General features: G+C 48.0%; 1 protein-coding gene across 1 annotated transcript in view; it reads left to right on the top strand.

The window, feature by feature from the left end:
• The window catches only part of DNMT3B (DNA methyltransferase 3 beta), a 45,630-nt gene extending 31,859 nt beyond the window's left edge, over positions 1-13,771 (top strand). Inside the window, exons 13-21 of the mRNA XM_024215430.3 lie at positions 312-495; positions 1,265-1,349; positions 3,520-3,665; positions 3,882-3,972; positions 4,430-4,578; positions 5,766-5,851; positions 9,308-9,377; positions 10,286-10,404; positions 12,524-13,771. Coding sequence (XP_024071198.1) covers positions 312-495; positions 1,265-1,349; positions 3,520-3,665; positions 3,882-3,972; positions 4,430-4,578; positions 5,766-5,851; positions 9,308-9,377; positions 10,286-10,404; positions 12,524-12,665 — 1,072 coding nt within the window. The 3' untranslated portion in view covers positions 12,666-13,771. The remainder of the gene's footprint in view (positions 1-311; positions 496-1,264; positions 1,350-3,519; positions 3,666-3,881; positions 3,973-4,429; positions 4,579-5,765; positions 5,852-9,307; positions 9,378-10,285; positions 10,405-12,523) is intronic.
• The last annotated feature ends 338 nt before the right edge of the window (positions 13,772-14,109 follow it).

The raw sequence follows: 14,109 nt of genomic DNA, 5'->3' as shown, positions 1-14,109 counted from the left end.
ATACCTGAGCAGGTCTGTGCACGTAGCCCTTAAAGAGAATAGCACGTGCCTTGCCCAGGACGTGGGGGGGTGAATACCCTGGCTGAAGACGTAGCTGGGGTCATCAGCTCTAAACACCTAGAGATACATGCATTCCACAGTGATGCCAGAGAAGACCTACTGTCTCCCTGAAAGATGGGAGAGATGAGAGAATTGGGCTCCATGGTAGTGTCCTGTCCTGGGGAGATTTACAAGCATAATCTTGGAGATGGAAGGTGGCTCAGTAGAGGAGCCTCTGGAACTCAATTACTGTTTTCTCCTGGTTTGCGCAGGTGCTTCTGTGTCGAATGCTTGGAGGTCCTGGTAGGGCAAGGTACCTCGGCCAAGGCAAAAGAGCAAGAGCCCTGGAGCTGTTACATGTGTCAACCACAGAAGTGCTATGGGGTGTTACAGCGCCGACCGGACTGGAATGTACGGCTGCAAGACTTCTTCACCAGCGACAAAGGACAGGAATATGTAAGGAAATCGACCTGGGGCAGGAGTACAACAGATCACATGTGGGGATGGGCCAGAGGACACTAGCAATGGGGAAGGACATGAGGCTGTGTAGGACACTGGGAATGGGGATTTGCACAGAACCATACAGCAGGAGGGTAAGCAGCAGAGAGGAAATGTTAGCTACGCATATGGACATGAAAGTGGAGCAGCAGATCTGGTTTTAGTTAGCCAGTGCACTTCAGTGGAGCCATCACAGCTTGCCTGAGCTGAGGATGTGCCCTGGGGAGAGCAGCAGAATGGCCGAAGGACAGCAGAAGAGGGAGGAGGAATTGAGGCAACAGGGAATGTTTTATCTCTTGGGGTTCTTGTACGTCATCCGTCCCTGTGGTCTCTGAGTGCTTGAATCCTTCGTGCTGCCTATAAAAGGGAGGTTAGCATCTTCCTGAGGGGTCCTGCTGACTGTCATCTGGGATTATGGGAATCTGCTGGATTCTTAAAACCACTCCTCAAAATCCACACTTTTCTGTTAGCATTTGACCCAGTCGTGGTGCCCTCTGTGTTCCTGACTTGTGTTTTCCTGCACACACGTCTTCCAAGGCTTCTGGGCTCTCCCAAGCTCTCCTGAAGAGAAGCCAGCGGAGAGCCCTGTAATGACAGGGCTTGGGCCCGGGGCCTGCCTCGTGGAGCATTGAGCTGTTACCCAGAGCATGGGAGTCCTGCTGCAATAGGAGCATGAGCCCAGGCTGAAGGTGCTGCCCACTTCATTTCTCTCTCTATTTAATTGCAGGATGCGCCTAAAATCTACCCGGCAGTGCCTGCAACAGAAAGGAGGCCAATCCGAGTGCTGTCCCTATTTGATGGCATAGCAACAGGTGAGGCGCCAAGAGAGCTTATTTTTGGATGACTAACAGTATTAAATATTGATGATTCATACTGCTCTAGCACCTGCCATCCAGGGAGATCCAAGCCCCTCACCAACCTGAATGAACTCAGCCTCATAGCACCCCACGGTGCTAGGTCATTGTCATCATGTCCATTACACAGATGGGGAAACCGAGGCCCAGAGCGATGAAGTGACTTGGCCAAGTTCACACAGAGTGAGCCTGAGGCAGAGCCAGGATTCTCAGTCCAGCGCTTTAGCCACAAAACCGCCCCTTAAAGAGTCCAGAATCTGAGTAGCTGTTTTTTCTGCTCGACGGAGGGAAGTTGTGGTGGGAGAGGGCAGGCACATGAGACACAATTGCTGTTGTCCCTTCCGTTCACCAGCGGAGCCTGAGCACAGACCCAGCTTGCTTATTAACTGATATGGAGAATGTGAAAGCAAATCAAAGCCAGAGGTTGATGCCAACACTGTGTCCCAGGTAGAGCTGGCTGGAAAACGAGAATTCCAGTTTGCAAAAAAATCAGAAGTTTCGAAATGTCGCTTTAGTTTTGCATTGGAATGAAAATGAGAACTTTTGGAATTTTTCACGAAAAATCATGAGAGGGAGAGAGACTGACCCACCCCAGAACAGCCAATAGCCTGGTGGGTAAAGCACCTGCCTTGGGGCAGGGAGATTGAGGTGTAAATCCCTTCTCTGAATCAGGCAGAGCAGGGACTTGAACTTGGTTTCCTGCATCCCAGCTGAGTCCCTAACCACTGGACTGTTTGGGAGTGGGGGGGATGTCTGTCTTCGTTCTTTCTTTCTCCCTCCCTCCCTCCCCACCCCTCTCTCCCCCGACCAGAAATGCCATCCTGGGCCTGAGAAACCTTCCCAAGGACAGTTTCACAGAAACTGACTCTTTCCCCCAAAAAGCATCTGTTTTGACGAATCACCATTTTACATCAAAGGTTTCAGAGTAGCAGCCGTGTTAGTCTGTATCCGCAAAAAGAACAGGAGTACTTGTGGCACCTTAGAGACTAACAAATTTATTAGAGCATAAGCTTTCGTGGGCTACAACCCACTTCTTCGGATGCATATTTTTTTTACATCAAAAAAATTCCCAACCAGCTCTAGTCCCAGGGCCCTGGAGCCTGGAATTAATAACCCATCCGGGGCAAATTCCGTTCTGCTGTATGTAAGATGCAATTCCACTGAAGTCAGTTGAGTTGTGTTTGTTTACACCAGGGCTGGATTCGACCCTGTAATTCAGCTTCAAGGTGAAGAACCATGTCATACTCACTCACTAAGTGCACCCAGGGCAGCGTGTCCTCGCACACATTGTGTCCTGGGCAAAACCTAGGATGAATTCTTCAGTTACACACTACATAGGTTCTACCAAAGTCCTGGACTGGATCTGGGTGGGGGATGGATTCTATACAGCCAACTTGACAAGAGATGAATGCTGTGTTTGGAACTTAATCTTACCTGGTGACATGCCTTCAGGAAAGGCTAAGTGAGTGCTAACCAGAGCTGCTTAGAACATTCTTGGAGACCCTACTTGATAAGCAGCATGTCCTGGGTAATACTGAGGAGGGGGAGCTCTGGGGCGGTATGTCCCCCGTTTGGTTTTGGTGAGGAAGCTGGAACAATTGGGCTTTAGAAAGCAAGGGCCTGATTCTCTGAGCTTCTGAGCACCCTCCTTGCCCACTCTGTTCAGGGAGAGGCGAGGGAGCTCTGGGGGCTTCCCTGTAAGATGGAGCCCTCAGTGGGGAAATGTCTGGGGGAACCCCCAGTGGGGAAAGGCGAGGGAGCCCTGTAAGATGGAGCCCCCAGTGGGGAAATGTCTCAGTGCAGGTGGCTTGACTACTGAAGGTTCAGTTCTGCAGACACCTCCCTGGCTCTGCTTCCTCCCCCTGGAGAGAATGAATGGGTGCTCCTGGGAGAAGTCCAATGTGTTCTTTGAAGGTGTCTCTCCGTGGAGAGGATCTTAAAGGGGTGTGGGGGAGCTCAGAGGACTAGATTCTGCCACCCTTACTGACCTAGAGAAGATCCTTAGTCTGCACTTGCTCATGATGCGCCAGGGTGGCACAGAGTGTGTGTTATGGGCCAGTGGAGGAGGATGAGGGACTGATAAGAACCACCCGACTGGAACTCGACCTGGGTGTCTTTTCCCCAACAGGTTACCTGGTTCTGAAGGACCTAGGCATTAAAGTGGAGAAATACATCGCCTCTGAGATTTGCGAAGATTCCATTGCTGTGGGAACTGTCCGGCACGAAGGGAACATCACATACGTGCATGATGTCAGGAACATAACCAAGAGAAACGTGAGCATAACCAAGAGAAATGCGTTCCACGGAAGGGCTGGCGAACACACCTGCCACGCCCCAGGGGATTTACTTTATTTACTACTGAAAAGGAGAAGTGTGAGCTGAGTGCAGACCTGTGATACAGTTGTTGTTGTGCCCCCAGTGGCATGTACTTTAATGGGAGACGACTGTTACCTGGTGTTCACTGACACTGAATCCGATTGTCTGTCCTAGATTGAGGAGTGGGGTCCTTTCGACTTGGTGATTGGTGGAAGCCCCTGTAACGATCTCTCTATTGTGAATCCTGCCAGAAAGGGTCTGTATGGTAAGACTGTTTGTTTGTTTCTGGAGGGGTGTGGTGGCTAATGGGGAATGGAACATTTCACCTCTAACCCCCTGGTTCATATCCAGCCGGGTTTGGTGCTGGCCACAAGATCCTACCATCTGGTCTGGTGACTGTTTGGTGGTTTCTGGGAAATGACTTGGTGTCTCATTCCAGTTCCTGGTGGACAGGAGTCTAAAACTACCACCACCATAAATGGCATTAATATGTTCCCCAAGTGGCACCTGCTTTAGGGAGGTCCAGGACTGAATGGACCGTGGAGACTGAGCTTGTCTAACCTCTGGAAGGGCTAGTGCAGGGTGGAGGCGCATTCGCAGCGCTGTGTGAAGGGAGCTCTTGTTGTTCCTGCCTTTGCCGTCGCTGTTCCGGGAGACGGGAGTCTCTCTCTTCTCTTCGGGCTGCGATAAGCCCTCACAATCTTATACATTCCCTATTGCAGAGGGCACTGGAAGGCTGTTCTTCGAGTTCTATCATCTCCTCAATTACGCACGTCCCAAGGCGGGGGAGGAACGCCCCTTCTTCTGGATGTTTGAGAATGTTGTGGCCATGAGAGTCAATGATAAAAGGGACATTTCTCGATTTTTGGAGGTAGGAGTCACTGGGAGCCATTCCCCGCATTCCTGCTTTGCATACAAGGGCCTAGAATGGGCAGGCTCTTGCATCCTTCATGTGCTTTATCATATAATATATCCTATAAATCAGCCTGAGGATGAAGCTGGGCTGTGAGAATATGTATGGGCGGTGGTTGTATAGGGACCCCAGGTTAAAAAGCTCAAACAAAACAACTGGGGAGGAAGGATGTTCCAGAGGACAATTCACAGAGCTGGGAATTGGTAGATATATGTTCTGTTCCTGGCTCTGCTTCAGATTTCCTCTCTGACCTTGGGCAAATGGCTTCCCCTCTCTGTGCCTCAATTTTCCCATCTGTAAAATGGGATTAATAGTTCTTAGCAGCCTGGCAGGAGGATTTTGAGCGTCTGTTCATTAGTGTAAAGTGCTTTGATATTTCCAGCTGGAAGGTTTTAGGGAAGTGCAAAGCATTCACTCTCACAATAACAAAGACGGTGCTACAGATGAGGCTGCAACTTCTGTGGCATCATTTGCAGCCTGTCTATTGCGTGTTGTAAGAGTCTCTACCTAGGAGGATAATTCTGTCCCTGACCCAAAGTAATGAACAGTGAGACACTGGAATTTGATCAACATGTATCATTATTATTCATTTGTATTGCATTGGTGCCTAGGATTCCTAGTTCTGGATCAGGACCCCATTGCACTGGGCACTGTGCGCACGCAGAACAAAAAGACATTTATGCTGGCTCCCTCTGAGAGGATCTACTGAGTTTTTAAAATTGCACGTAGTGGAGAACGCACTTCCCATGCTGGGCATTGGCTTCAGGGAGCTGGAGGATGCTGCTCCAGCCCTGCCACTGGCGCATAGGACTTCAGGGTGCTGGAGGATGCAGCAGCAGCACTTTGAAATTTAAGGTCCTAGAGAAAGGAACAGAGAGTCCTGTGGCACCTTTAAGACTAACAGATGTATTGGAGCATAAGCTTTCGTGGGTGAATGCCCACTTCGTCGGATGCATGAGAATAAGCCTTTTAAGGTCTTGTTCGTTGGTTACGTGAGGAGCAGGGCAGTTCGCCAGCCATCTCCATGCAGTGAGTTGATTTGGAACGCGGCTGGAGGTGGCTGCAGTTAGTGCTGGATGGTACGGTTTATGCTGGCCACAGGTGCTTCTCTTTAATCTTTTCCCTTTTTCTATCTCGGAATGCAGTGCAACCCAGTTATGATCGACGCCATCAAGGTATCAGCTGCACACAGAGCGCGCTATTTCTGGGGCAATCTGCCTGGGATGAACAGGTAACTCTTCTATTTGTGACACTCTCCTGGTTCTTTCCTCCTCGGCACCACATGCAGCTCCTGGGAGCCAATGAAACTCACTAGCCTGCGACCCCACAGCCCTTTGCGGAGCTCAGTTATCTTCCCAACAATGGTTCTGTTTCTGCATTGCACTTACTGTTAGTAATTATGTGAATCTGGAAAAATTGTAGAGTTTGGGCCTGATCCAAAGCCCGTTGAAGTCAATGGGACCCCTCCCTGGATAGCAGGGTGCACTGGCTCAGGCCCTTCATGCAGTTTGCTGGAGCTGTGGTAGGAATTTCAAACTCATTATCCTCCATCCTAATGGGTTGCTGCAGCAAACTCTTGGACTGCTGACGGGACAGTGAGTAATCTGAATTCCCCTCTGCCACCACACAGGGCACTTGGTTTCCCTTGCACAGTGCTGTGAGACTGGGATCCATGCATGGTCCGCACTCTGGGTTTGAGACGTTTAACAGACCTTGTGATAAACGTACCCAGTTCTCTTAAGCAAAACACTCCCCTGTTTCCATGAGCTGGAGATTCTCTTGCCTCTACAGACACCAGTTCAGTGTTTGCAATCGCACATGCACAATTGCCTTTTTAGAAGGACACTGACAGTCCAGTTCTCTGTGGACCAAAACCTACCTCTGTGAGTGGCACTGACTGCCCTTCCCCATGCTGACAGCCTCAGCCTAAGGGAACAAGCGTTTGGATGGGCCATAGAGATCAAACTAATCTCTCCGTCCTGGAGATGGTCCATCCAGGGCAGTAGTGAGGCCCATTTGCAGGGCAACGTGGGGGAAAGCTGGCATGGTTGCAGTCTATCCTGTAGCTTTCTGAGGATGAACAGAAGCTCCACTCTCCCCGAGCCTTCTGTCCAGCTCCTTTCACCACCACCAAATTCACAGGAAAAAGTTATAATAAAATGACATTGCAATTAAATAAAAGGATGCTAATAGTGACCTTGTTAACCAGAGATTCCTAGCAATGGCAGATGGAATTTTCACACATCAAAATTCTCAGTAAGTAAATACAGACACAAAGAAACCAATGGAATCCCTCAAGGATTTCTGAACTTTATATGCTTGATTGCGCTTTAATTGCAGATATGTTTAGGAATTATAAATAGTTAAAGCTGCACCTGATGGAAGTAGGCATTTGAAAAGTGAAAGAGAAGCTGCATGGCTTCTATTATACCTGCATTTTGAAAATCGTAGTTGCATTTTAATTTGTTTGTAACTGAGTGAGCATAGAGATTAAAGCATGAGGTCTCAGTGGTGTCCCACTAAAGTGGGTTTGGGGTCAAATTTTCAAAAGTGACTAAGTCCCATTTTCAAAATCGATGGGCACTTAGGAGTCAAGTCCCATTGACTTTTAATGAGACGAGGGGTCCTAAGGGTCTTTTGAAAATGGAACTTAGGCACACTTGAAAATGTTACCCATGAAAACCTATTGAGGGCATTGCAGAAAATGAGTTACCAGCCGCCTGTCCCAATTTAGAGCATGTGCCTATGAACAATAGCTAATTAAGTGAGGCTGACTGTAATAACTGCTATTGCTACTTGACCTGCTTCTATTCATTTAAAATGGTCAGGTATCCAGGACAGTTGTAACGGGATAAAACCTACAGTCGTTGCTGTGTAGTTGTAGCTGTGTCAGACCCAGGGTATTAGAGAAACAAGGTGGGTGATGTAATATCTTTCATTGGACCAGCTTCTCAAAAGCTTGTCTCTCTCCTCAACAGAAGTTGGTTCAATAAAAGATAAAGATCTTACCTGCCTCACCTTGTCTCTCTCATCACTTCGGCTATAATTTCTTACAATGTTTCCTTCAGGCTATTGAGAGAGAGAGACTGTCAATGACGCACCATAATTTTATTGTTATGGATCATTCCCTGACCCTTTAATCATTTTTGATCACATCATGATGTGTCTGAGGGATAGGGGCAGCCACTGTAAATTGCATAACTATTGTACATTGCCTGAAAGAAGTGAACTCTGCAAAGAGACAGCACTACCAGCCTGTAAAGGGGTGTGGTTGGTTTTGTAATATGGCTGACCCCAGCCAATGAAGTTGAACAAGGGTATGTGCAATGTCATTATAATGTGGTTGAAGAGGCAGGTATGGTCTGGAGCTGGAGAGGGAGAGAGGCACTGGTCTTCTCTGGAAAGCTTGGTATGAGAGAGATCCACAGACGAGCTAGGATCTGCGTATTCAGACAGCTGGCAGCACACTGCAAGGAGGAGAGGGGTAACAGCTCAATTCTGCAAGCTGTAGCTCCATTCTGCTTTACGGATAAGGATGCTACAGCACTTCGGAAAGGGATAGAGCAGCGCAACGGGATGGGGGAATGGGCAACACAAGACCTGGTACATCCCAAGGATTCACTGTGTGTAGTGGGAGATTCTACAGTCCCAACGGACAGGAGCAGTGAAAGCCGCCTTTGGGCTGGGTTCCTAAGTGGTCCTACATTTGAAGGAAACAGCTTATTTGTTCTCTTGGAAGAAGCACTCAGTTGTTACCTTCACTTTAAAGAACACGGTGGTTCAAATTGACTTGATATCTGGGCCCAGAGCTCCGTACTGTGTGGGATATTTGTAAGTAGATTATATGCTCTTGCATCATCTAATAAATAGGCATGTTCATTAAAGCCTCTTAAGTAGTCAAGAAACGTGAATCTACGTTTGCGCATCAGTGGGCTCTACCACTGGAACACTCATTTTTCTGTTTGTATTTCTCAAGCTGGCGGAGGTTTGGTTTCCGTCCCTCACTGACAGTGTAGAAAAAAGGAGTCTCACAACCTCCCTCCGCATCTGTGCCTGCCATTTTAAGGTGGGAAATGAAATGATATAAGAGGCCAGGGACACAGTTGCTAGGTGTGGCACAGAAAGGACGTGCACAAATCCGAGTAATCAGTTGCCAGATTTGTTGTGCAGGTTATTCCCCTTCACACACAGATCTCCAACAGTCGCACTGTCTTTACAAAAACACAAAAAACCCAGTAGGCCAGTGGGTTTTTTTTCTTGGATTTTTTCAAAGTCATAAATATTTTTCCACTTCTTACAACTATAATTAAAGAACAAAACCAGAAGCCCCGGCCAGCCGTTAATGTCATGTTTCCCCCATGACCTCTCTCAGTTCTTCTCTCTTTTGGGAGGTTTCTGGATTCTGTTGCCTCTTGTGCATAAAGCTTGCTTATGCTGAGCAGGGCTGTGTGGGGCTTTCACAAAGGCTGTTCACATGTATGAAATGATAATGGTGAGGCTTTATTTTCACCCACTTGACTTGCAGTCTGGGATTACATTTGATTTTCACTTTTTCTTTAAATGATGCCGCACTCCCTGCTACAGCAGAGGAAGCGATGAATTTTGCACAAAAGATAAGCTTGGTGGAGGACTAGAGAACAGACTTAATTGTAGAGTTTAGAGTGTAATGAGCTTTGCCTGTTCTCAGGCCTCTGGTAGCTTCCAGGACTGATAGAGTTGAGCTTCAGGACTGCCTGGAGTACAGTAGGATAGCAAAGGTAAGACTTGCTGTTCAACCCTTTCCCTTTCCTTCCTTGGGGCAGTCTGGTATTTCTCAGCTTGCCATGAATACCACTTACTCGGGGCTCCGTCACCTCCTGGGGCTCCCTCGTGGAATACTGCATGCTATAATAAGGGATGTCCTGGCTGGTGGATGCTCTAGTTGATTTACTCTCGAGGATTCTCTGCTTTCTCCTGGACTTGAGGATATTCTCTCTCATTTCAACCCTAATGAGGGATTTCTCTGTGGTTCCAACCTCTCTCTCCCTCCCTCCCCCACACCTCCCTTATTTTTCCCTCTGTTCTGCTTTGTGGATCTGGTGAGACAGATGATGCTGGGCTTCTGTCTTGTTCATAGGGGCTTTCTGTTGAGGTATCGTCCACACACAAATGAGGCCCAAAGCTGAGTGTTTGGCTGTAACTGTGGGGACTTAACGCCATGTGGCACAGTCCTGGTTAATGGGCACACACCCTGGCCTGCTACTTTTCCTTGTTCCCAACATGCCAACGCTGTTCCTACAGGAGACACAAATTGCTGCTCTCCCTCTGGATCTCTGTATAGATATTTTTAATTCTTGGGAGCTATGGATTTCAGTGCCCAGGTAAAGTAGCTCCATCCGTTTCCATATACTTTTTTTTACAAATACCCTCTTCTGCGAGTGCAACCACTCTCTTAAGAGCTGACGTGCCGGTGGTTGCAGAATCCGTTGCTGGCATCTGATGCATATTGGTGTAAATACTAAAAATGCTGGCATGCAAAATCCCTGCTCCTTCCTTTTATCATTCCCTGCCTAGATCAGCCCTGTTCTCAGTACGAGATCTTTGCAGGATAGCCCACAGAACATCCATTTGATCCCGAATACTAAACCCAGAAGTTCACATCAACTCTTGTTGTTTTGTTCTTCAGTTGAGAAAAGTGCAAACCATAACGACTAAATCCAACTCCCTCAGGCAGGGGAAAAGCATGCAGCTCCCAGTGCTCATGAATGGGAAAGAAGACAATTTGTGGTGCACTGAGTTAGAAAGGTGAGCGTCACTACCAAGGGGTGGCTCAGAGAGAGGTGGAGGGATGGGAGAGGGGGGAAAAAAAGGTGGGGATTAGGTAGAACCACACGCTCAGGGCATGTCTATAGGGAGAGTCAGTGCATGGCAGGCTGGGGTGTAAATCCACAGCACTGCAGCCTGCCGTGAACTGACTGGCCATGTGGCTCTTGTTACTGCGAGCAAAAAGTACCGTGGAGCGCATTGACCTACTGCTGTTCAGATCAAAGCAGACTATGGAACTTTTAGTGCACACTAGCAGGGTCCCCTTAAAGGCCTGTGGGAGGCGCTGCGTGCATCTGCCAGCTCTTCCCATGGGAGTCTGTGATGGAGTTCACTGGCTCTTCAGGGTGAGACTCCAAGAGGGCGAGGCCATGGTCCAGAAGCCCCCTGGCTTGAATTGGTTCCTGGAAAGGAAACACTTCTCCAGCATACACTGGAGGGAGGTGTGAAGTGTGCATGGGAGGTGGCCTTTTCTAACCTGGCAGTTCCTTAGCAAGAAGCAGAATCTGCTGACCCTCCTTGGAAGGGGCCCAGGAGTTTACACTGCAGGCTCTCTGGCTTGTCACTAAGGGCGATGGCCCAACAAGGGGGACTTCTCAATGGTTTGTGGACTCTGCAGCAGGCAACAGCAAAAGGAAGCCTACAGTTTAATGACTGAAAGAGCCCCTGGCCCTGATCCCTGAACAGAGAGGTCTTGGGTGTGTCATCTGGTTCTTTTATTTCCCCCTGGTTATGTTTTAAATAAAGCTGGCACCCAGGAAAGGGTAATTTGTTAATCAGACCATCCAGGGTGTCTCTGTCAGCCGGGACAGCTGGGCTCTGCTGTGGGGGTGCTCCCAGTGGAATTAGTTCATGCATGTGTTGGCGGAATGCACTTCTTCTTCAGTTTAGGGGGATTCCAAAGTTCAGTTCTTGTGGAAACTGGTTTTCATGTTGTGCAGTGATTCTCCAGTACCTGACACATCTGTTTGAGCTCTTCAGGCAAGTGATTGGATATATTCACTTGCCTTGTGTTTCAGTGGACAGCAGTAATAATAATAATACTAGAGACCGCCATTAAGATAAATACATTACTGCGCTTCAGTCAAGTGCGACAGTCACTGCATGTCACCTGACTGACGGCACATCAGGGCTTTTCAGTATGACAAGAGCCCAGTGCTGGTTTCAGAGAAGAGAGATTATCTCTGCGTTTCAGTAATACAAGCGAACCAAGATCATAGATTCATGGAGGGAAAAGTATTCTAACAGTAGTGTGGATCACTAGATTTCAGCATCTGAGTGTAAGCTGAAAAACCCCTTAAACCTGAGTTAGGTTTGTGAAAACCATGAGTATGGAAGCGTGTGAGAGCCATGTGGAAACATAAAAGCCATACCAGAACAATGTGACTAGACAAGCTTTTACAGCTGGGGGCAGAAGTGATTTTTCAGGATACAGATCTCTACAGGAAAGAAAAAATATGTAGCATATATGGAACACTCAGCTTCAGTGAGAGAAGGGTCAGGGTTTTGGGAGCAGATTTGTAAAAGGGGGTGGGGGTCTTCTTTAATGTGAGTGTAACATGTACCTATGATGGAACTGTGGGCACAAATCAGAGAGAGGCTTGAGGACTCTCACCTATACTTCCAGTGCAAAGACTGGGCAGACACTGTGCCCACAGAGTCAGGGTCTGGATCTCATCCCTGTGGAAATGTGCCCCTTAGTGAGACAAAACAGTGACCAGTGCAAGAGACATCCGTGTAGAAATAATGCCTTGAGGCTATGCAAGGGCACTCCATACCAACTGTGTGTCATTCAGGTGGAGGGCGCTGTCTCCATGACAACACAGAAGTGGGCATAGGTGAGACATTGGCTTTGCTACTGCAGAGAGCCACAGGCCAAAACTCCTTCAGTGCAGGAGCTGTACAGTTGCTCACTGTCTGTGGGTGAGGGGATCCCTCCCCTGGAACGCCCAGAGAACCCATGCATAAAGCCCAGTGCCTTGGGCAATGCACAGGGTCAGGGTTCTGGCCCTCAGGAGTAACCCTGTGACTACAAGGACAAGATGTCATCGAAGTGTAACTGCTGTTCTAAAAGCTCCTCTTCTCTTCCTTCCCTCTGCAGGATTTTTGGCTTCCCCCTTCACTACACGGACGTGTCCAACATGGGGCGTGGAGCTCGTCAGAAGCTACTCGGGAGATCGTGGAGTGTCCCGGTCATTCGGCACCTCTTCGCCCCGCTCAAGGATTATTTTGCCTGTGAATAGCAGGGATTCCCTTGTCTCTTCTGGTAAAGATGCACTAGCTCAACTGCCTGTGTGGGAGAGGGAAGGAAGAGAACGGCCCACAAGCTCCATTACTTGGTAGGAAATGGTCCCCCGAGCCACACGCTTTGGGAAGGAAGTGTGGCCCTGCAGGGAGAGCGTAGGAAACTTTCTTTAACCAAAGAACCTGTTAGGGTGACTTTTTCAAAGGGACAGAAGACAACGCTCTTTAGAAAATACCGAACACAGAAGCTAGCTTACCCCACCCAGGAGAGCGTAGGTATGGTGGATGAGACCGCTATGTCTCACACAGAGCATTAACCATTCCATTTTACTGTACAATTGAAAAGTAGCGATTCAGAGGCTGGGTGGTGAAAGCCGCTGGCTGGCGGGCTGCAACCATACTTGAAATAGGTAGAAACAAGGCTTTTGTGGGGAAAAAAACCAGCCTCTCAAAACAGTTGCTAAGAAATCAGAACTGTAGCCACAGGTATAAAGAATCCTGTCAGGTTACATACACTGAACAAACAAGCGGGATACAAGAACCAAATAGCTTTTTACATTTTTTTTTATTTGTTAAAGTTTAATTTTGTTTTTAAACTTTTGTTGCTGCTTTAAGGCATTACATGAGAATGTGGAAATTCCTAGACCTGAATGTAGCTGAAACTGAACTGTGAGGTGATAGAATTACTGTTCTAGTTAGAGCTAAAGAAATGTTGTTGTTTGTGTCTGGTTGTAGTTTTACCAATATTCACTCCTTCCTTTTTAAAACATTCTTTTAATTTTTACATTAAGAACAGCTGAACAGCTAGAAAGGTAAAACATTCGTCAGTTTCTGGAGAGTCTGGGCTCCAAATCAAAAAGGAAAATGTTCTCTTAACGTTTTGCAAACAAATGTGCTGAAATGGGCAGGAAGGGGCAGCACTCATGTTCAATGCTGTTTTTTTTAAAAACCTCAAAACTTTATTTTTATTAACAGTTTTATAAACCTGAACAGTGTTGCCAACACGGTGTTGTCCAATCCTGATCCCACTAAGTCACCAGGGGTGAAATCCTGGCCCCGTTGAAGTCCATGGCAAGACTCCCATTGACGTCAGTGCAGCCAAGATTTCACCCTGGGCTTTGGCCTGATTCTTCTCCCGGGTTAGTCAGTGGTGCTTTCGCTACTGACTACAGTGGGGCTGGAGCAGGCCCGTGTTAACGGAAAAGGGAACCCTCCTGCCATGGAGTAAACTCTCAACACCCCCCACCCTCCCCCGGGAGAGTCTGTTTTTATTATAAGGTGAATCAGACAGATTCCCACTGTTCTTATCTCATCTGCCATCCCTGCACATACAGCTAATGTCTGTTAAGAAGCATAGAGGGACATATTTTTACTCTGATCTTTGCCCGCCCACAGGCACCAGTTGTGTGCATGGCCCCGGCCTTGGCAGGTGCAATCACCTAC

This window comes from Terrapene carolina, unplaced genomic scaffold (assembly GCF_002925995.2).
Source record: "Terrapene carolina triunguis isolate 2854851 unplaced genomic scaffold, T_m_triunguis-2.0 Scaffold130, whole genome shotgun sequence".
Taxonomy (NCBI): Eukaryota; Metazoa; Chordata; order Testudines; family Emydidae; genus Terrapene; species Terrapene triunguis.
This window is presented reverse-complemented; position numbering and strand designations above follow the sequence as displayed.